Raw genomic sequence first — 24,160 nt, forward strand, 5'->3', positions numbered from 1 at the left:
AAAATTATGGGGTTTTTTTGCTGGGGCAATGGGGAAGAGAATACTTCTCTACTTTTTAGTTCACTGTATCTTAACAACCACTTAATTAATTAATTAATTTACTTAGACCTACACTTCACAGGAGCTCAAAGCAATCTATACACCCTGAAAAGATTAGTAGAGGCTTAATAAAATTTTTTACTTTTGGAATTAGAGATTATTAAAATATAATTCTGTGGCTCATTTGTAAAGTGGAACAATACATTAAAAATAAATTTTTTAAAAGATAAAGAAATTGAAGTTAAAGGAAGTTAAACTCATTTTGCTAAAGCAACAGTGATAAAGTAGCATTATCAATAGTGGGCAGAATTTGTTTTGATAATATGTATTTGCTTAAAGAGACTCAAACTTCCAAAAAAAAATTTTATCTCATCAGAAATTTAAGCCCACCTTTAGTGATTATATATATATATATAGTGATTTACCTTTGTTTTAGTCAAATCACTTCTAAATGTTTTTCTGCTTAGATTTTTAAAATTTTAAATCTGTCAGAAAATGAGTGTTCTAGAGGTTGTTTTCCTTACATTTGACCTAAATGCTGAACTATAAACCCATGTTGACAGTCCAAATAAACAGTCATTATCCCTAATGACACATTGTCCTTTAATTTTATATTCAAGTGGCCCTTTGTTATGAAGGAGGTTTTGTTATATATTAGAAAGCTTTGTGCTTCAGAGCCAGATATACCTGTGCTATCCTGACTTTGCTGCTTCCAAATTTCATAATGTTTAGGAAATCATTTAGTTTCTCTTAGCTTCAATTTTCCTATCTGTAAATTGGAAATAACCATGCTTATCTCAAATGACAATGAATCGTACTACATGTGAAGATTCGAGTCCATTAAAGACTTTAAATAAGTAGATTTTGCTGCTGTCTTACTATTATTATTTTTGTCTCCATGAGAGATTTTTTATTAATCTCTTGATAGCAAAAAGGAAGGTTTATCATAGGAGTTTTGTAAATTAAAAATGAAATGAAAAAATATCACTTGTAGTTCTTTTTCTTTTTTTTTTTTTTTTTTTTTTTTTTTTTTTTATAAGATTTTTTTTTTTAATTTTTATTTATTTATGATAGACACACAGAAAGAGAGAGAGAGAGGCAGAGACACAGGCAGAGGGAGAAGCAGGCTCCATGCACCGGGAGCCCGATGTGGGATTCGATCCCGGGTCTCCAGGATCGCGCCCTGGGCCAAAGGCAGGCGCCAAACCGCTGCGCCACCCAGGGATCCCTGTAGTTCTTTTTCAAGCTAGAAATAAGTACTTTAACATTTTAGTGTATATGATTTTTTCTTATTTTATGATTAGAAATATGCTTGTTTTAACAAAAAATAATGTTTAAATGTGATTTGAAAAGATACTCTTTCATCCTTAAAAACTTTGATGCATGTTTTTATTTCAAGACATATGATGCTATAATTTTAATAATTTATAAATTCTGTGTCATATTATAATGAAATTATGTTCAGGTCCTGTTTTACCCCCATTTTGGAGTTCTATTGCAGATTTAGGTTTTTTTTTTCCAGTTTTTGTTCTTGTTGTCATTGTTGTTAATATTAGAAATTATATGTTATGGTAAATATGCTTCATAACTAAGTCTTTTGTATTATTTATGATTGTTACTTCTTTAGCCTGTTTTTTCTTAATACTTATTCTTTAGAAACAAAATTTAAGTGTAATTTATATATCCTATGGTTATTCACATTTTATTATATGGTACTGTTTTCTTTCCTCTAAATAAAGAATGTATTTTTTCTTTAAGCACAGGTTTATCATTAACTTTTCTTTGAACTGTTTCCATATTCTTGCCATTAATCGATCTTTCTGTGATCTGCAAGCAGTTGGTATATAATAATGCTAGTGCTGCCCACGTGGTAGGGCATTGTGAGAAGTAATTACAGGGCTTTCTGAATTTTTACACAAGGCAGAGAGCAAAGATTATATATAACTTATCTCTGGATTCTCAGTGACTAACCAAATGTCTTGTATGTGTGTAGTTCTCAATAGGAGTCGAAGTAGACTCTTAATCTCTGCACCCCATTACAGACACCTACAAATCTCCATATATTTTCCACCCTGTGCTCCAGCATGAATAACCTGTTTGCTATTTCTTGTATATTGTTCAAGAGCTTTTGCATTATTGTTTTGTAGTTTAGACCTAGGGCAAACAGCCAAACCCAGGTTTGAATTCAGGCTGCACTCTACCAGCTACCTAATTGTGTGATCTTAAACAAAGCATCAGAATTCCCATCTGTAAAACAGTAGTTATTACCGTATATATTGTATTGATAATGTCATAAGACTTAGAAGTCTACCCAATATGAGGTAACCAAATAATGAGAATTTGATAAATGACTATTATTATTATTATTGCAACCAAAGCTAGTCAAATGCTCCAGATGAAGTGTAGTACTATAACTATTAGTGTCTAAATTAACACCTGCTGCATTATTGACTTTATTATGTGTTAACCTGTGTTCCCTCTATAGAAGAACATTGTGAAGATTTCCAAGTATTTACAGACATTTTTAAATTGATTTTTTTTTTCCTTTGTGAGAGAGAGTGAGAGAGGAGGGATAGAAGGAGAGAGAGAGAGAGAGAATCTTAAGTAGGCTTCAGGGCCAGCACAAAGCTCGATGCAGGACTTGATCTTACAACCCTGAGATCATGACCTGAGCCGAAATTAAGAGATGCTTAACCAGCTGAGCCACCCAGGTGCCACAAGGACATATATTTTTTTAGATAAGTTGCAAGGGAATAAATAAACTTAAAAAAAACCTGAATGATTTAGATATTAGAAAGAATGATAATGTTATGCTCATTTTAAAAATCAGATCAAACAGGTAGGATATTAAATAGTAAGTAAATCCCCAATATATACATATCTTTCAAATTATAATAAGGAAAGATGACTATAATTAATCTATTAATTATTAATCTATACTAGTACTTTACCACCTTAATAAAAACCCAGGTAAATGAAATTTTGTTAGAAACAAATGACTATAAAAATATTTTAGAAATCTGTTATGTTCACGTTAACAAGAAAAAAGAGCAAAATGGTATATACATTTTTATTAGTCAGTAATTGAACTAATTATGGTTGACTTACACATTTGAAATAGCAAATAAGACAAGGCCCATTATAAAAGTGTTCACGTTACTCTTTTCCAAATTTCTGTCTCTTCCACACTTTTGCTTGTGTGATGATATTTCCTACTGATAATACTAAATACATAAATTTGATAATGTTTCTTATTCTTTGCATCTAATGTTTGACATTAGCTGAAGTTCAGATGTACATTTGAAGACTTATACAGAAGATGAATTTTAATGAGTATTCAATATAAAATAATATTTCTAAAGTATTTCTCCTTGCTCTTTGGATATACTGTCAAAACCATATGTTGGAAGAAGGTAGCAGCTTAATCACTGAGTATGTTAATAGGTTCAAATAGATAATGGAGAAGGGGAGTATTAGTGAGGTTAGTACAACAAAACATCTGTGATTTCATATAAATATTTATTATTGGGATGCCTGGGTGGTTCAGCGGTTGAGCATCTGCCTTCAGCTCAGGTCGTGATCCTGCAGTCCCGGGATCGGGTCCCACATAGAGCTTCCTGCATGGAGCCTGCTTCTCCCTCTGCCTATGTCTCTGCCTCTCTCTCTGTGTGTGTCTCATGAATAAATAAAATATTAAAAAATATATATTTATTATTATTTTGTTATAACTGGGAATACAAAAAGAGTTAGTCTTAAAAGTCATTTACAGTTAACATTGCAGAATAAAGGACTGGATTTGCTGATAATACTGTTAAATTCATCAAATTACCCACAGGGTATTCTCACATACATTTATGATGGTATAATAATGACGGTGACAATGAATATTTGAAAAGAAATATTTTACTTCCATAGGGCTGTTGTCAATCTTTAGACACTTTTGGAAATACAAAGGAAATATGTAAATGACAATCCAGTTTATTGAGTACTTTATTACTTTACTATCTAGAATAACTATGTACCAGCAGAGAAATATCTCCTTTCTTAAAATTGTGTTATATTTTCAAGGTTGGTCTTCAAGGAATTCAGAATAGCCATAATTGTGATACAATAAGAGAAGGTGAGTTTTCTATAAAATAAGTATTTGCAGTTGACCTACATGAAAACAGACCTTTGTAGTTGTTATAAGAGCTACCTGACTGCAGAAATAAAGGCTATTCTTTTATGAAAATGTTATAATGCTCACACTCAAATCCTCTGTAATTTTTAAAAATCAGCATTTAATCAGCATACTAATATTATTCCAAATCAAAAATTACTTTTTGCAAAATAATTTGTTACATTTAAAAAATTGTGATCAGTCCTAGTAAACTTGTTTTCAAAGAAACCAAGAAAATCAAGGTCACTTAAATACATATTGCCATAAATACACAAAATACAGAAGAAAACCAAGAATGGGACTGTCAATGAGTCGTAAAATTTTGAGTTCACCTTAAAAAGGGAAAATTGATTTAATTATATTGGTTATAAGAGTATAGTGTTTGTACAAAGTCTGTTTAAAAGAAAAAAATGAAGTGTGCCTTAACCGATTATAACAATGATACTTAATAAGATACTTACTTCTGTAAAAATTCTTCATAGCCACATACACTTAGAAGATGGTCTTTAGGGAATAACTGGTCATTTGTACAAAAATGTAGGATTTCTGCAATTAGGTCTTTGACAAGGTAATTAGCTAAAAACAAAGATGAATAATAAAAAGTTAATAAGAGCTTATCATATATTGGCTGAAGAAAAGGTTTTGAGCACAAAATAAGATATATACATTATAGCTATTGTAACTGTCTAGCTCCATCAAGAGGAATTAAAATGAGATGCATCTCATATATTAGTCTGGTTAAATTTGAAGATACTTTTGAAAAACAATTACATTTTCTTTAATCAGTCTGTCTTCATATTATTGACAGAGCTAGGTATTGTATTCCTCATGTTAAAACCTTAATACATTGTGGCTCTGCATAAAAAGTATTCTAATGTGGGGGCACCTGCAAAGCTCTGTTGGTTAAGGGTCTGACTTCAGCTCAGCTTGTGATCTTGGGTCCTAAGATCAGGCACCCTACATTGGGCTCTGTGCTCAGCGGGAGTCTGCTTCTCTCTCTGCCCTTCCCCTGCTTGTTCTTTCTCTCTTTCTCTCAAATAAGTAAATAAAATCTTTTTTAAAGAAGTATTCTTGTGGTTACTCCTAGAGACTTAGGAAATGCTGTGAATGGTAAGTGGCAAGCCGAGAGTCTAACCTAAACTGTCAGATTCCAAAGCCTGTGCTCTCAATGATTCTAAATCTCCACAGCTTATTGGTCTTCCTTTCCCACATAGGAATCACTCAGTTTCCATTTTTCTCTACCTTCTCTGGAGTTAAAAATGTAATCATACCATAAGGTAAAGTCCTCTGACTTCACATTCCATAATCACCTCACTAAGATCTTAACATACATATGCCATTTAAGAGGCCAGAACCACATTGACTTGTTTCAGTAATATTTGTCTACAAAATATTTTCCCAATTATAAATGACAAGTAGTACAGGGCTCATTTATTACCATAAATGATAACAGTAGAAAATTTTATATATATATAAATATATATTTTAAAATATATAATAATATATTATTATAATATTATAATATATTATATATTATATTATATATATAAATATACACACACACACACACTCCATGCTTTGGATCTGATCTCACAATCTCAATCAATGAAGCAACTGTAAACAGACAGTACCAATGACCCCTAACCAGTGAGAATTTGAACAGCATACTGCAAACACTCAATTGTATTCATTTGAGTTGTGTTTAGTTTGCAATTATGTGTTTACTTTGCTGTAGCTTCTTTTTTTCCCACACCTTTTTGTTTGGAGAAAAGGGTTTTTGACACAAACTGCCTAACAAAATGTGTGCAATTAATACGCTAGGCCTGCCACAAAAAAGAGGGTGGGGAGAGAATAATGCTGGATTTAAAAATCTGGATTTATGGTAGATCAAGATATTTTCTAAGAAATGGTCAGAGAAACAAATGGTAAAGATCATCATGAAATTAGGGATTGTGGAAATGCTGTGACATGGGAGAGAATATATTAAACACACTGTTGCTTGGGAATAATGATTGAAATGGTATGAGTGAAGCTAGAAGAAAATATTACCAGAGAAAAAATCATGAGTCTAAGAGCTTTGACATTACTAGCATATGATGGCCAAAAGTATCTCCAGAGACACAAGTTCATTTTAATTAATTTGGCTCTCCCATTTCCAGGCTACATCCCCTGTGCTATATGGGGCATGCATGAATTCATTATTTTACTACAATCATCTTTCCATTCTACATGATAGACTCCATAATCCAATTTCTACTATTACTTCTCTTCTGTGCTTCAGTTTAATTATCTCCTACTATTTGTTTTATATTACTCTTTGAATATTTCATTATTAATTCAAATTAAATTAGGCATATCTAAACCTGAAATTATCATCTTACTCCTTGAAGTCAGCCATTAAGTGTCTGTGTAAGTTAAACTTCTCATCCATATTGTATGCCAACAAGTACTATGGATTCTTCTTTTTTTTTTTTTTTAAGATTTTGTCTATTTATTTGACAGAGAGAGTGCACACGCTCAAGAAGGGGGAGTGGCAGGGAGAGAGAGGAAGAAGCAGGGTCCCCATGGAGCAGGGAGCCTGATGCAGGCCTCGATCCCAGAACCCTGGGATAATGACCTGAGCCAAAGTTCAGATGTTTAACTGACTGAGCCCACGCTCCTCATGGCTTCTTCTTCTTCTTCTTTTTTTTTCCTAGGGTCTAAGTCCATTTATTTTTATTTTTTTATATAAATTTATTTTTTATTGGTGTTCAATTTGCCAACGTATAGAATAACACCCAGTGCATCAAGTGCCCACCTCAGTGCCCGTTACCCAGTCCCCCCCGCCCACCGAACCTCCCCTTCCTCCACCCCTAGTTCATTTCCCAGAATTAGGAGTCTTTCATGTTCTGTCTCCCTTTCTGATATTCCCACTCATTTTTTTCTCCTTTCCCCTTGATTCCCTTTCACTATTTTTTATATTCCCCAAATGAATGAGACCATATAATGTTTGTCCTTCTCCTATTGACTTATTTCCCATGGCTTCTTTTAAGTAAATTTTATACTTGTACCTTCAATTTGTCAACTAATAACAATATTTTTCTCCATTTCTTATACTCTTCCACTTTATGCAGTCCTTCTCAATCTGTTGACCATATTGCCTACTATATTGAAGATTCTTTAATTAACTACCCTGTTCATTAAATCTAGTTTTTTTTGCACATCATCCTTTACTTCTTTACTCATCTTTTAAGATATAAGTATCATTGCTTTTTCCTATATCTTCTTAATCTCTGATTTTTCCTACACTAGGTTCCATCTCCATCAGTTGAATCCCCTCTCCTCTCTTTTATATATTCAATACTCTGCTATAAAAATGTTTTTTTTCTTAAAATTTTTGTTTCTGTTTCATCTTCCAGTAAAATCTCCCTTCATCCATTTCATTCTATTAAGATAGTTTTTTTAACCTTCCTATTACTGCCAAACTTCTGTGAGAAGTAGGTAACTTCTGCAAACCGTTCTCAATCACTCTTTAATCTTTGCAAACTGACTTCTACTTCAGACACTTTTCAAGTCACTAATGGCCTCTACTACAGTTTTAACTATACATCATCTAAACCTGAAAGTAAAGACACCCTGGAGCAACTTTGTACTTGGAAATAAGGACAACAGAAATCATCTTCATTAAGTGATGGCTAAAGATTATGAAACAATTCTTTGCTCAGAATACCTATTTCTGTAGAAGGATTCCATTTCCTCACTCTTAGGGAAACTGTTCTCTTTGGATGAAAATGCCTTATTCTCATCCATTTCCTCTTTATTTATCTAGGTTTCATTATTCCCCTAGTTTCTAGCAATAGCATCTATCTTTTATTGAAGTCATTTTTGATATTCTCTTCATATACACTATTTTATTCTTTTTTTAAAAAAAGATTTATTTATTTATTCATGAGAGACACACACACAGAGAGAGGCAGAGACACAGGCAGAAGGAGAAGCAGGCTCCATGCAAGGAGCCTGACATGGGACTTGATCCTGAGACTCCGGGACCACGTCCTGGGCCAAAGGCAGGCGCCAAACCGTTGAGCCACCAAGGGATCCGCCCACTATTTTATTCTTTATAGCACATCTGTATTTACCAGTAGAACACTTATATGAAGTGGTGAAAGGATCAGAGTTTTGGCATAAACAGTATTTCAAAGTAAAAACATTTGAAATCTTATCTGAACTTTGTCTGACTAAAACAGAGACTCCCTAAAATATAGCTTCCATTAACCTTTTCTGAGGGAATTTCCTGCAAATTCCAGGAAGAAGACAGATTGCCCATCCACTACCATAAATACACACACACACACACACACACACACACACACACAGTTCCTACTTTCTTATTTTTTTTCCTGCTTTCTTATTGAAGCTTCAGCAGACACCCTGCACACACGCATATACAGCTTAAACTGGTATATAAAACTTTGCCTCTGGGTATTCAGCAAGTAACCCCTGCATGCATGTGTAAATAACTTTTCTCCTGTTAATGTCTATTGCCAGCTTAGTCACAGCCACCACTCCCACCCCCTTCAAATATATTTTTTTTTGGGGGGGGGGGGATAGGAAAAGTTTTCCTCCCAATAGTGGCATTTGCTGCTCTGTGTTTTCATGGATGTGTCCTTTCTCCTTCACTTCTTCCTCCTTCTTTCCCAATACTTCACTCCCTCCTCCTCCTCTTCCCCTTCTTATAAACATTTTTAATATCTTTGAGAGCAGACATCCTCTTTAATACAATACATTTCTAACACTAGACACGATGACCTAATCACTGAAACTTCTCATAAACGTCAAAAATGGCCTCCAACTTGCCACATTCAACAAAAGAACATCCTGAGAGGGAGAGGGAGAGAGAGAGAGAGAGAGAGAGAGAGAGAGAAAGATGTTGGAAATTAAATACTGTAAACTGGAAAAGAGAAGTGATTTCCCTAGTTCACAGTCATTCCCTGGTCTCCAGCAAGTGAGGCCAACATTACACAGATTGTGATTGGCTGATTGGCTGAGGGTTCAACACCAGTGATTTTGGGTGGGCAATCAGAATCCTGTTTTTAGAAATCTGGAATTAGATCTAATAGAAAAATTGAATTTTCTTTAGGTAGCTGGCCAAATATTATTTAAGCTTGAGAGCTTGACTGTCCATGTGTTCTGGAAAACCAAGGGAAATGAGTCAGTAGAAATCAAGGGAAACCTGAGAAGCAGTTAATCTAAAAGATATGAGGTGAGATGCATACAGGAATTTTGGACTGCTTATTCATCTGTGCCTTTAGTACATTCCTGAATCTGCTGAATTCTTACTCTTAAATTCTGTAAGAAATCTCTATATTCTTTAAGAATGTTTCCTTTCTTCTTAAGGCAGCAGGAGTTGGTTTTTGTTAGTTTCAAACCAGATGGTCCTAACTAAATATTCCAACATAACATTGTTATGTTTGTAGCCATCTGCAGTAACTCAGAATCTTGAGTAAGACAGAAAAAAAAGCAAAATAATAATTATATTAATAACAATCGACGAAAAGATGTTTTTGGGTCATTATTTGTCAAACAGTTTATACGTAGAAACTCATTTAGTAGCAATTAATGTTTGAAGAACTATTTTTGTTTTGCAAAATAGTTGACAATATCAGTGAAATATAATATTAAACAACTTTAAATAGATTCTAAAACTTTAGAAAAATAAGAAATCATCTGATGAGTTGATAAAAATCTGATTCTGGTTCTATCCATCTCCAGAGACTGATTCAATAGATCTATCTGCTCATCATGCTTAATTCTTGTATAGTTTGTATAATAGGAATGAAGACTATGTATCGGTGCCTATTTTATGTCATAATTTATTCACATTTGAATGACATAGTTTCTGATGGGTAGCATTGACATTTTCATATATATGTTCATTCATATTTATTCATTCATTCATATGCTTTATCTATAATCTTTTTGAAATATACCTTTTGTTTTTAATATGCTAAAAACTTGTTATACTTGCCATCAACTATTTTATGAAAGGAAAGTAAAGTGTCCTGGGGTGAGCTTTGTGAAGGGAGTTCTTAAAAACAATAGCTAAACAAAAGTTAACAAAAGGTTTCCAGCTGTTTTCCTCTTAACTCCACTTCAGGGCAAAATACTAGTGTTTAATAATGCTTCTTTTAATGTTTTCAGTCTGTGGACTCAAGGCTGTGCAGCCTATACCAGCTTTATGTAGATTTTTATACTTATTTGCAAGATTGCTTACCATTTGGCATAAAATGAAGTAGTTGCGTTGAGTTATCAATACAAATATTTATATTAAACTTAGTATTAGAAAAAAGCTGATAGGGAAATGCTGTAGTAGTGCTCCAGATCTTCCCTGAATTAGAATTAATGTCAGCTGCATGATACATTTCTCTTATTCTGAAAAATACATGGAAAAAAATACTTAGGAGAAAATTATAAGAAAGTAAGGCACAGTTTTGCTATAGATTTAAAATATGAAAACAATCATCTGCTGATTTGTGGTACAGTGCTGTTAGGCCAGATTGGTAAAGATTACAATAACAACTGTAAAGGACCATTCTTTAGATTTCCATAGGAGCATTTCATTTGAAGCAATTAAGAATACATTGTCATTCATTACACGTGAAAATTCACTTTGAACAATGATTACTTCCTTCATTGCTTTTGAAGCCTGAAAACCTCCCTTTGGTTTACCTTAACTTTCTCAAGCTGGAAGTCAGTCATTTTGATGTAAGGATTTTGGTAAATAAATTACCTTGTGTCCAATTGGCAAATACCATTCTTAGCTGTCAACTTTTGGATTTTACACAAATATCTGGATTTTATATAAATAATTTAGCCCAGAAGTCATTTGTACACTGAACAATTCCTTATTGTGCAAATGAGTCAGAGAATTGCAAATAGTTTTTCCTTCGACCCAGAAGCTTTGAGCTTGAATCCTGACTCTTCTATGTAGTAGTTTTATGGTCAGAGGCAAGTTGTTTGACCAGTTTCTTTGGTTTGTACAAATGAGGATATTTATATCTGCTTCAACAGTTTATTGCAAGGATTAAAAGTAAAAAGGCATGTGAAAGACTTTTGTAGAAAGTAAGCATATACTCATGTGATATAATTATTATTATATATTATTATAGCTAAATCCTTGCTGATCCATATTATTGCCCTCGTTAGAATATAACATAAGATTATTTTCAACTTAGTTGATTAAAATGCCTTTGATGATGAATATGAAATCTGGGGGGTTTTTTTGTTGTTGCTGTTATGTAGACATCTAAATTTTGTAGTGCTATTCTCAGAGAAAGTTATACATTCTGTGTTTAGAATGTATGCTATGCATTCTATGTATTCTACCAATATGAATTACATCCTGGGCATTTATTTTATTTGTGCAGCATTAAAGTAGTGCCAGGCTCAGTGAAGTAGCTTAATCTCCATGTCTGCTCTTAAACTGCGCAGAAACATCCCCTCCTTGAGAGGTCTGACAAATGAAAAAATTCAGGGCTAGAATGCATCAGAATCACCTTTTCTGAGTTCCATCCTCATACTTGATGATTCCATAAATCTCACTTAAATCGTCACATAAATGTAAGGAATCTTCACATTTTCCTTACTAACATTAGTTTCCCAAGTAAGTCATTACAGCTGCTGCTCCAGCACTAGTTTGAGAACCCATTGTTCAGGTTAAAGAGATAGGCCACTTTCCTTTGTTATACCTATGATAAAGGCCTAGACTCCATTGCTGATTGAGGAGCTTTATGATTTAGCAGTCACCATATGATAGGATGCTACTTCATGCATACATGAATTAAACTTCTGCTGTTTGGGGTAAATTTAAAATGCAAATTAATGACTTCTCCTAAATTTTGCTAAGTATCTATTATGGCCAAAAATTTTCATGTGCTCTGCAATCGTATTTTTTTACAAAAATATGAAACATTCTTTGAAAGATGTGACTTAAAAATATGTCACAACAAGAAACCAAATCCAACAAATTAGCCTCTAAAAGGTGTATGACAGGAATATCAATAACTTTTTAAGGTATGGTTATTTAAATATTAGACAAAAAAAAAAACAGATGAAATTGGATACATAAATCCATCCTATTGTGACTCTCTTAATGAAACTTGGCTTTCAAACTCAATTTGGTCTTCTCTTGAGTTATTAAGAGCCTTGGGTGCCTAGAACAGAGTAGATCCTCAGAAATAGTTGTTGAATGAATAGTGTGTTTGTGTACAAAATAATTATGCATCTATAAATTTAATCATTTTATATATATATATATATATATATATATATATCAGAAAATATTATTGAAAACCAAGATAAGTGTGTGTGAATATAACCTATATCTTCCTTTCACTACTATAAAGTTTGTTATTGTTTGGTTGTCTGTTTTAGTTCTCATGGTTTTTTGAAAGGAACCATTGAGAGAAATTACATTTAAGAATTCAGAAAATGCACTATGAGTTACTGAAAAACCATCACATAAAATATTTTATGTCACAATTGCATCCACAAGATTTCAGCTAAGAATATTATGTTTAAAAAAAGAAGTGATGGGAAGGACTAGTAATAAGGGTTTTGTCAATGGATTTATACTGTGTAATATCTTACGATATTAAGAGAGCTATTTTTCATGCTCAGAGGGTAGAAATGATCACATCTTAGATTTAAAGTGTCAGTTCCTTGTCAGTTTGTGACAGTGAGTAGTTTATTCTTAAAAGAATCAATATTGATATCTTTAAAAATCCTAATTTAGGAATCCAAAGAGTCATTTAAATTTTTTTCTGTGAACAAGAGTGAGACATTAATTAAATATTAAATATATTCATGGATTTGAGCTACTCATTTTGTTTTGTTCCTCTGTGTGCCTTTTAATTCTTCCAATGCGGTTACAAGTTTTTTAGGGCAGAGACCTTGCTTTTTATGTTTGTTCCTTTTGAGTATCTCTCACACATGAGCTAGTTATTAGGCATTCAAATAGCCTTTAAATTAATGACTAAATGATTCCTGTTTTTAATAACAAATGATCATTTTTTTTTTTTTTTAACAAATGATCATTTAGTAGTAAACTGCTATAGCTGATAAATAAGTTATAGTTCATTTATATGTATATTATTTTAAAAACAGTTATAAGTAGATAAAAATCAAGAGAATGAAATATAAATGAACTAATTTTTCAAAACTTTCAAGAACCTTAGCAATAGAAGAAATTGTGTTATATAAATTTTAACTGTGAATGAGAAATTGGTCTTTAAAAAAGGCATCTATAATTATAAGTTCATTTAAAACGAGCAGAAAGGGCATCAGTGTTTTTGTAGTATCCCCTAGTGAGCAAATTTTTCAGTGGACAAACACCCATGCATTTGCTCATTTTTTGGTAGTTCATTCAAGGTAAGATTGAACTTTTAAGAAGGCACTCTCATCATTTAAGTAGTATATTCTAGGTAAGAAGGATAAATCTATGCTAATTTAGGACAGAACCAGATAAGTCAGTCAATTAATTATGTATTAAATGAGAAACTAATCCATTGCAAACTAAACAATCAATAAATAGCAAGGGCAAGTCTGAAACTATGAAACATTTAGCTTTAACTGAATTCTCAAGAGAATACAATTATTTGATTAAAAACAACAAAAACAATACCAGAAGTTAATGAACTAATTTGTCATAAATTTATATTTTTCACTATGTTAAACAATTATAAAAACTTTAACATTTTATATTCAAAATTAATCAGTTCAGTGATGTTAAATTAAAATAGACAAATTTATGATGGTACAGAAATTTCAAAGTTTAATGAAATAGAACTCACTTTTTCACTTTGTTGCAGAAGGAGGCCAGATCCTTATTAGTACCTTGAGGTACTTCAACTAGCTGAGAAGAACAACCTGTCAGCTTAAAATAAAAAGTGTTAAATTAAGATAGTTTGATGTGGAGAAAACATTAATACAAGTCTACCATTTTTATTTTATTTTAAAGATTCTGTTGGGAAGGAAACCCTTCCTCTGCACTATGGTCCTGCTAGCTGAACTTAGATTGACACAAGACAAAATAACAGGAGAAAATCAAATTTCACAGGCATATGTAAGGGGAAACTACACAGACAGGAGATTCCAAAGACAATGAGGCAACATGAAGCCTATTTAAGCTAAAAGGAGCTGATAGGGGCCCTAGGATACAAAAGGGAGGAAAGTCCTTAGCAAGAAGGTAAAAGAAGATGTTCGAAAAACAAAGCTTGTTCCTTAAGAAAGGGGAGTCCCTGTCGTTAGCTCTCTTCCTGTTGCAGGCTCTCCTTTCCAATGTAAATTAAAGCAGTTATTGGGGAAGCAGAATTTTTCCTGCATCTGCTGCAAACCTGAAACAATCTTTTTATGCTAAAGTGTCACAATTTGGAGCATCTCATCCTGCATCCCTTCAATTCATTGTTTTTATTTGGATTTTTTAAGTGAAGTAATGTCTATAGAAAAATTTATGAACCTTAAATACATAATTTAAGTTTAAGGAATGTTGACAACCATGCTACCAATATCACAATAAAAATACAGAATATTTCCATTATTTTAGAAAATGCCCCCATACTTCCTTCTCTCAAACTGTACATGCATTTGGTAACCATGTTATTCAGATTTCTAACATCATAGATTAACTATATGTGCCTTTTTCTTTCTGGTTTCGTTCACTTAAATGATATATATATTTTAAAACTTATCTGTGAGGTCACACATCAATGGTTCATTTTTTATTGCCAATTTTTACTATTGATGAATATTTCATGATTTGTTTATCCATCTTCCTGTTGATGAGTATTTGGGTTCATATTTTTTAAAGAAAACTATTAATTTTCATATATAAGTATTTATATGGACCTATGTTTTATTTCTTGTGAATAAATCCATAAATGGCTCAATCAGAAAGTAGGTTTATGATTAAAAGAAGTAATTTTTGCTTTGTATATATTGAATCTGTTATTAGGGTACATAGCAAATTTGAGTTTATTGTGTCTTCCTGATTGATCCTATTGTCATTATGAAATAATGATGATAATAATAATAATACTCTGTCTTCTGCACTTTTTCTGGTACTAAGAATTGACTTTTTGCTTCCTGACTGAATGCTAAATCTTTTTATTCTACTTTCAACTTATTTGTGCCTTTCTAAAGTTTGTCTCTTGTAGATAGTAGTTTAATCTTTCTTTTTTATCTAGTTTGTCAATTTCTCCCTTTTATTTGGAATGGTTAGTCTATTTATATTGAGTGTATTTATTGATATTGTTGGATGTAAGACTGCCATACTCATTTTTGTTTCTATTTGTTTCTATTTTATTCTTCTATTTTTCCTTCCCTGCCTTTTGTTTTGTTTTGTTTTATTTGATATTTTTCTATTTCATTTAATTTCTCTGTTGGATTTTTAGTTTTTCTTCTCAGTATTATTTTTCTAGTGTCTGTACTAGCTTAGAAATGACAATATGCATCCTTAAACATATCACAGTGTACTTAGGGTTAATACTCTACCACTGCATTTACAATGTAAGAATTCATAGTAGCACATAACATTTACCCCTTCCCTCCTTTATGGTATTGTTGTTATATATTTTTTATCTATCGATTGAGAGTTAAAATAACTCTCAATAAAATGCTGTTGCTTTGCTTTAAACAGCTTTCTAATACTGAAAATATAATACCTGAAATGAAAAATCACTGGGTGTACTTAAAAACAAATAGAAGATGACAGGGAGGAAGATAATAAACATTGAAGAAAAAAAGCTGTTTACTAATATATTCACCACTTGAACTGCTCTTCATTCATTTCTAGATACCATCTGGTATCATTCTCCTTGCATCCAAAGCATTTACTTTAGTATTTCTGTGTACATGTTAGCTAACTAATTTCTGTCAATATTTGTTTATATGGGGCAGCCCGGGTGGCTCAGCGGTTTAGCGCCGCCTTCAGCCCAGGGCGTGATCCTGGAGACCCGGATCCTCCCTGCATGGAGCCTGTTTCTCCCTCTGCCTGTGTCTCTGTCTCTCTCTCCTCTGTTTCTCATGACTAAATAAATAAAATCTTTAAATATAAATATATATATATTTATTTATATATTTATATTTTTATATATTTATATATATATTTATATATATTTGTTTATATGATATCTTTATTTCATTTTGAGTTTTGAAGTGTATACTTAATGGATACAAAAGTATATAGAGAGATATATAGGTGTGTAATGGATCTATATATAGATATATCTATATGTTACATAGATATAGGTATGTGTCTTTTAAAATGTCATCCCATTGTTGTCTGGTTCCTTTCTTCTGATAGAAATTTGCTTTAATTCAGATTGTTATTCCACTGTGTGAAATCAGTTTTCCCTCACTGCTGTCTTTTATGATTTTCTGTTTACCTTTTGTTCACAGATGTTTGAGTATAATTTGTCTAAATGTGGTTGTCTTTGTATTTATTGTTTGGGACTTGTTGAACTTCTTTGGATCTGTAATTTGACATTTTATAGCAAATTTGAGAAATAGACCATTATTTCTTCAAGTTAGTTATCCTCCCTAGTTTTCTTCTCCTTTTCTGCTAGCATTCCAGAATTGTCCATATAAGGCTCCTTGCCTCATAAGTTTCTAAGTCCTTGCTCATTTTTATATAATCTTTGTATTTTCTCCTCTTTAGTTTGGATAATTTTTCTTATTTTTCTTTCAAGTTTATTATCTTCCTCCCTGTCATCTTCTGTTTTTAAGTACACCCAATGATTTTTCATTTCAGATATTATATTTTCAGTGCTAGAATTTCCATAGTCTTTGTTTTCTTTGTAGTTTCTAACTTCCTCCTGAGATTCTTCATTGGTCTACTCATTATCTCCATCTTTTACTTTCTCTCTACTTCAACATTCTTTTAGTAACCACCTTAAAGTCTCTATCTGTTAATTTCAACATCTGGACTATGTCAGAATCTGTTTGTATTGACTGGGTTATTTTTTTGATTATGGGTCAAAATTCCTTGCTTCTTCTTATATGTTAAGGATTGTAGATGACATGTTGCAAATTGTGTTGTCTTTTTTAAAAAGTATACAATTTTTCTCTGGCAGGCAGGTAAGATACCTTGGTCTCCTCAGCCTTTGTTTTATTTTTGTTAGGATACATCTATTTTGGTAGTAGCTGCCCATTCATTATAAAGTATTTGTTTTATATTCTTAAGAGATAGCTTTGGGTAATCTCAGTTGAATGCCTGAAATACCCACTCAGTGTCTTTCTAGGTTAGAACTTCAGCGCTACATAACTTACATTTGTGTGTGGTGAATACCATCACTTGGCCAAAAATCTACAGTAAATCTCATGCAGATTTTTGACTCCCACTCATTGAGCAGCTGGAACTGCACTCTGTCATGGAACTGCAGGCTCTGCCTTCTCAAGCTTAGTGATAATGCTGCTCATTTGGGCTCTACTATTCTGCTCTACCAGCAAGAAAGTGTCCCCAACCAGAACCAAGGATGATCATGCAACACTCTGGTGTTTCCCCTCTCTCAGGAATCTGTCCTTTACTGCCTTGTGTTCAGTGCCTGAAATCAGGAGATGTTAATACTAGTTATTCTGCTCTGATCAGAAATAGACGTCCTAAAATTCATTCTTTTAATTCATATCAGTTGACTTGCTACCTCCTCTGCATATGCCTCAGACAGAATTAGGTATTTCTTCTCTTGTGGACTCATTCTATCTGTTATTTTATTCTGTTGCCATTATTTGTTGACAAGTTAATTTGAGCAATATGCTATTTCTGAAATCAAGTATCATGTCTTTTCTTTGCATTCATTATACCTAGTATATCATGTATATTTTAAGAATATGATAGTTCTTGAATAAATGAAGAATCCTTTTGCTTCACCCTGTAAATTATAGCTGCAATAATGTTTTTTTTAAACTGCGTACTTCCAGTTTCACTTGCGTCTAGACTCAGTGTAAGCAAAGAAATATTCAAATATTATACAAGAAACTCTATGGTGACTAAATTGGTTGGAAAACTACTGATGAAACCATTAGGGTAAATTGCACAATGATTGCTTAATTTCCTACTCTTGGAATGATCCCAATAGAAGATGCCTGCCAAAAGTATAATTTAGGAGCTCTGGGCAAAAGGACATTTTTCCTACCATAATGACATAGTTTTAATTTATGACAGTATGACTCAAAATATAGATCTAATGAGATGTATGTGTGTTTCTGTACTTGCATAATAACACAATAAGAACCAAAAGTACTTTTATCAGAGCTTCCAATTATGACGTTTTTATCCAATAAAATGTAAAGACTATAACATTTTACTTAGTTTTGACCAAACTGGAACTTTAAAAATGATATAAAATTTTAATTTTTCTTCTTCAGAAAAAAAGTCATTAATTTAAGAACATAGAATTTATAAATAATAAATTATTTTTTCAAAAATAATATTAATACATTTTCTTATTTAAGATGAGTTACCCTGATTACCAAATTAATCCAATACATTATTGAGTGATTCTTTCAGATTCTTTTTTTTTAGGTCAACATACATGATACATACCTCTATAATCTTTGGCCATGTACTTTCCCTGGCTCTGGGTAAAAAAGAACCTTCAAAAAGCATCAGGGAATGTTGCACAGTGTTCATATTTCTACTTCTTTCATTCTCTTCTTTTGGCATGAAATCAGTTGAGAAAGATGGATACATAGAAGGGATGCTACTTTCAAATCCTATGTGGTAGTTAGGATTTTCATTTTCTAATTCTCTCTGTGAATTAATTTCATGCAAACTAGTGGATGATGAAGCTAAAATATTGAATCTGTAATCATCAGCACCTTGATATTTTCCTATAGGGTTTCCCCAAGAGCTTCCTTTGTTCGTGTTTTCAGGATTTTGTAGCACAGAGCTCCTAAAACCAATTACTGGTGTTTTCCTAATTCGGTGACAGGAGAGTTCTGAGCTTTTAGCAGTTAATTCATTCAACGATATTTGGTGTGTTTCATCTAACGAATGCCTTCTTGAATCCCAGGTTGGTGCACTGGGTACAAAAATAGTGTTTTCTTCAATGTCAGTCTGATAGAGTGGAACTTTATTACTAATCTCATCTACTAGTTGATCAAAACCCAGACTGACTTGGTTAGGAGAAAGGAACTGATTTACAGAGTGAAATTCTTGGTGCTCATGCTGCTCTTGATGTGATTCACTGGTATTTAGATCTGTTTTCCAACAATAGGCCATTTTTTATTTTATGCAAGAGAGGATTGATTCTTCTCCAGATATCTACTTGATGATATTATAAAAGAGGATAGGAATTTTCCTAGAAAAAAACATAAAAAGAAACAAAAATTTTTTTGATTAATTAGAAATAAAAGAACTTGCAAGAAACAAATATATGAATAAATATAAACAGTTGTTTTTGCAGCTATCCTTAACAAAAGAAATGACTCTTGAATAATATAAAACTCCATCAGGGCTCACAACATTAAAGTCTGTTGGGGGAGTATTGACTTAAGATTTGTGAAACTCCTAAAAGAGAAAAATAAGTCCCCTTGAATTATGACAAGAATTTCATGAATCAGTCCGAAGTTAATATTACCCTTTGAACTCCTTTTCCTACTGAAGATCCATTTGCCTATAGCATTATTATCTCCCTCTATATTCAATCATTTATAAGTATGCTAGTATTAAAGTCTCTTGTTAGCTAAACAGTCTCTTCTTGATCAGTAATTACTCCATTCCTAAACATAGTCTCAACTTTTTTTTCCTTTTATGACCAATTGTCTTGCAGGTTGGCTAGACCCTCTCTTTCCCTTCCCAAAACTCTTTCAACAATTGCAAACTTCTTTCATTACTTCTCCAAAATGACTTTCATTAGGTTCACCAATGAGCATGTCAGTAAATTCAGTTGACGTTCATCAGTTTCTATTTTACTTTCTCTCTCTGCAGTACTTGACTCCATTCACCATACTTATCATTTAAAATTTTTTGCTTTTTTACTTTGGCTCCCTATGATACTATACCCTCTGAGTCCTTCTTTGTTTAGAGTCTCAGAGACTCCTTTGCCTATTACTCATTTTCCACCTCACCCTTGTCAGAGCTTCTTTACTTCTCAATTATTCTCTCCTTGTAATTTATTTCATACTTCTTGTGGTTTAAAATACCATTTATATGTTAATGACTCCAACTAGAGTATTCTTGCTATTACCTTCTTGATGTCTCCACTTGTAGATTTTTTAAACCTCCAAGAGAAGGTCCAAAACTTGTATCATAGTTCACCCAAGAACCTGCTCCTGTTCTAGTGTTGTCTGGTACAGAAAATTACTTGACCATCCACTCAGTTGCTCAGACCAGAAGCCAGAGTTTCATCTTTGAATCTTCCCTCATCTTTATTCTATATCAAATAAATTACCAGTTCCTGTAGAAAAATCTTTCTTTTCTTGTCTACCACTGCCACAATCTTAAGTCTTAAGCTTTTATCTTCAACACACACCTAGAATGTGGTGGTGTCTCTGAAACTGTTTCTACATTTTCTGCACCCATTTTTGGGTCCTATAACCCATTTTTTTATATTATAATGATATATATAATATAAAGAGACTAAACAAGTATCTCCTCTGGATATACCTTTTCTGTGGTTTTCCTATTGCCTCAGAATAACATCTGTATATATACATGTATATGTGTTACATATGTAAGATTTCTCTTTCCCATTAGATCATTACACCATGTTAACCTTTCTCACTTATAGCTCAGTACCTAGTATTTTGCTTTACTCGGAGTAGTTACACATTTGTATTTGTTGAACAGATAATTTAATAAATCAAAAATTTCTAATTGAGTTATAAGAAAATGAAATTGAAAAGTATTTATGTCACTTTTGTGAATTTATTAATTCCCTTAACAATTATATGTTTGTGTATTAAAGAATACAAAAAGGATAATTATGATAGTGGTGCACTATAGAATATGAATATCTTTTTTTTAAGATTTTATTTATCCATTCATGAGAGACACAGAGAGAGAATAAGAGAGGCAGAGACACAGGCAGAGAGAGAAGCAGGCTCCATGCAGGGAGCCCGATGTGGCACTCAACATGGTCTCCAGGATCATGCCCTGGGCTGAAGGCAGCACTTAACCGCTGAGCCACCAGGCTGCCCTAGAATATGAATATCCATGTTTTGCGATGGCAATTGATTTTTTATTCTATTGGCACTAAGGTTTACTTAAAACTCATAATAGCCCAAGAAATAAATGAATTAGATTTATTATTCTGCTTTACTCAAGAAATTGAACTAATAAATTTGTCAAAAAATTTCAGTTCAATGCAGTCAAAGATTGAACTGATAGATTTGGAAAATAATTTCAAGAGATGTAAATAAGAAGTGTATAGAATGAAGTGTTAACCAAAAACATTAATCTATAAAATGTTATTCCAAATTGTTCTAATTCATAGGTCACATCTAGACAACAATCTTTTTTTCAGGAATTGCTATTTTAAAAATCTTCATGTTAATAGTAAATACTGTAGTTCATTAAAACAAATGAAACTCAGGGCACCTTGATGGCACAGTCAGTTAATGTAGAACTCTTGGTTTTGGCTCAGGTCGTGATCTCAGAATCATGAGATTGAGGCCCACATTGGACTCCCTGCTGGGCTTACAGCCTGCTCGAGATTCTCTCTCCCTCTCATCCCTTCTGCTCATGCTGTCTCTCAAATAAATAAATAAATATTAAACAAAACAAACCGAGACTCTTTCATCTGACTCTGTCATGAAACTCAGGATTTGTTAGCAGGTGTGACTTTAATTCTGACAACTAGAGTTAATATCCTGTTGCAGTTTTTCTTAGCCCAACCTGCTCTTAGCCCAGCTTGCTCTGTCTTAGCTTAAATATGGTAAAGGTGGCTATATTCAGGTGATTTTAATAAAGTGATAAATAAAACCCAAACCTAGGAAAGGAAGGAAACAAGACAGATTAGACCAGAAAGAAGTGATATATAAACTAAGAAAACAAAACAATAATATAAATCAATGAAACCAAGAGCTAGTTCTTTGTAAAGATCAATAAAATTGATAAACCTCCAGCATGACTTATAAAAAGAAAGAGAGAGAGAGAATGCAGATAAACAAAATCACTAATGAAAGAGGAGAAATAATAACCCTATAGAAACACAAACAGTTGTAACAGAAAGTTATGAAAACCTATGTGCCAAAAAATTGGGCAAATTAGAAGAAATGGATAAAGCCCTAGAAACATATAGCCTACCAAAACTAAAGCAGGAAGAAATAGAAAATTTAGCAGACCAATTACCAGAAATGAAATTGAATCAGTAATCAAAAAAAAAAAAAAAAACAAAACAAAAATCCAGGACCAGATGGCTTCACAGCAAATTCTACTAAACATTCAAAGAGTTAATATCTATTCTCAAGCTATTCCAAAAAATAACAAGAGGAAGGAAAACTTCTATATTCACTCTATGAAGCTAGTATCACCCTGATACCAAAACCAGATAAAGACAACCTGATACCAAAACCAGATAAAGACAACAGCAACAACAACAAAGAGAACTATAGGGTGCCTGGGTCGCTCAGTCTGTTAAGTGTCTGTCTCAATTTCAGCTCAGGTCATGATCTTAGGGTCCTGGGATTGTGCCCTGCAATAGGCTGTATGCTCAGCAAGGAGTCTGCCTGAGGATTCTCTTTTCCCCTTCCTCCATCCCTCCCCTGCTCCTATTCTCTCTCTCTCTCTCAAATAATCTTTTTTTTTTTTTAAAAGAGAACTACAGGCCAATACCTCTTAAGAATATAGATGCAAATATCCTTAACAAAATATTAGCAAACTGATTTTGACAATACATTAAAAAACCATACACCATTATCAAGTGGGATTTATTCCCAGAATACAAGGCTGGTTCATTATTCATAAAACAATCAACATGATATGTCACATCAATAACATAAAGAATAAAAACCATATGGTCATTTCAGTAGATGCAGAAAAAGCATTTGATAAAGTACAACAGTCATTCATGATAAAAAAACCTCTCCAGAGTAGATCTGAAGGTAACATACCTCAACATGATAAAGACCTTATATGAAAAACCCACAGCCAACAGCATACTCAATGAGGAGAAACTGAGAGCTTTCCTCAAAGGTCAGGAACAAGATAAGGATGTCCACTCTCAACATTTTTATTCAACATAGTAGTAGAAGTCCTAGGTACAGCAATTAGACAACATAAAAAAAAAAAAAAAAAGGCATCCCAAATGGTAAGAAAAAGGTAAAACCCTCACTATTTGTAGATTACATGATACTGTATATAGAAAACCCTAAAGACTCCACCAAAAAACTACTAGAACTGATAAATGAATTCAGTGAAGTCACAGGATACAAAGTCAATGTGCAGAAATCCATTGTATTTCTATACACTAAAGATGAAGCAGCAAAAAGTGAAATCAAGAAAACAATCTCACAATTGCACGAAAACCAACAAAATACCTATGAATTGACTTAATTAGATTAAAGACCAGTACTCTAAAAACTATAAAACACCAATGAAAGAAATTCTAGATGATGGAAAGATGTCCATTTCCAAAGAAATGGAAAGATGTTCCATGCTCATGGGTTGAAAGAACAAATATTGTTAAAATGTTTATACTATCCAAAGCAATCTACACATTTAATGTAATTCCTATCAAAATATCAACAGAATTTTTCACAGAACTACAAAAAAATCTTAAAATTTATATGGAACTACAAAAGACCTTGAATAGTCAAAACAATCTTGAAAAAGAAAAAGCTGAAGGTATCAAAATCCCAGTTGTTGTTATGTTACAAAGTGGTAATAATTAAAAGAGTATGGTACTGACATAAAAATAGACACATAGATCAAAGGAATAGAAGAACAAATCCAGAAATAAACCCACAGTTACATGGTCAGGTAAT

At 32.6% G+C, this 24,160-nt stretch overlaps 2 protein-coding genes across 32 annotated transcripts in view; one reads left to right on the forward strand and one right to left on the reverse strand.

Annotated features, from left to right (window-relative positions):
• Positions 1 to 24,160, reverse strand: part of PIK3C2G (phosphatidylinositol-4-phosphate 3-kinase catalytic subunit type 2 gamma) — a 364,988-nt gene that overhangs the window by 317,264 nt on the left and 23,564 nt on the right. For all 8 annotated transcript variants that reach the window (XR_013364236.1, XR_013364235.1, XM_077870889.1 and 5 more), the window contains 4 exons: positions 18,777 to 19,533; positions 14,029 to 14,111; positions 10,452 to 10,609; positions 4,660 to 4,774 (listed from right to left, as the gene is read on the reverse strand). Coding sequence is in view for 6 of the 8 variants with exons in the window: in XM_077870889.1 (XP_077727015.1) it covers positions 4,660 to 4,774; positions 10,452 to 10,609; positions 14,029 to 14,111; positions 18,777 to 19,454 (1,034 nt within the window). In the remaining 2 variants the exon portion in view is untranslated. The remainder of the gene's footprint in view (positions 1 to 4,659; positions 4,775 to 10,451; positions 10,610 to 14,028; positions 14,112 to 18,776; positions 19,534 to 24,160) is intronic.
• LOC144297151 (uncharacterized) overlaps positions 1 to 24,160 on the forward strand; it is a 161,637-nt gene that overhangs the window by 44,133 nt on the left and 93,344 nt on the right. For 18 of the 24 annotated variants that reach the window (XR_013364243.1, XR_013364239.1, XR_013364246.1 and 15 more), the window contains one exon: positions 4,108 to 4,159. The exons of 4 other annotated variants lie outside the window; for them this stretch is intronic. Coding sequence is in view for 13 of the 20 variants with exons in the window: in XM_077870907.1 (XP_077727033.1) it covers positions 4,108 to 4,159 (52 nt within the window). In the remaining 7 variants the exon portion in view is untranslated. Of the gene's footprint in view, positions 1 to 4,107; positions 4,160 to 9,317; positions 9,441 to 24,160 lie in introns of all 24 variants that reach the window. 2 more of the 24 variants (XR_013364240.1, XM_077870912.1) reach the window with 1 other exon arrangement.

This window comes from Canis aureus, chromosome 25, assembly GCF_053574225.1.
Source record: "Canis aureus isolate CA01 chromosome 25, VMU_Caureus_v.1.0, whole genome shotgun sequence".
NCBI lineage: Eukaryota > Metazoa > Chordata > Mammalia > Carnivora > Canidae > Canis > Canis aureus.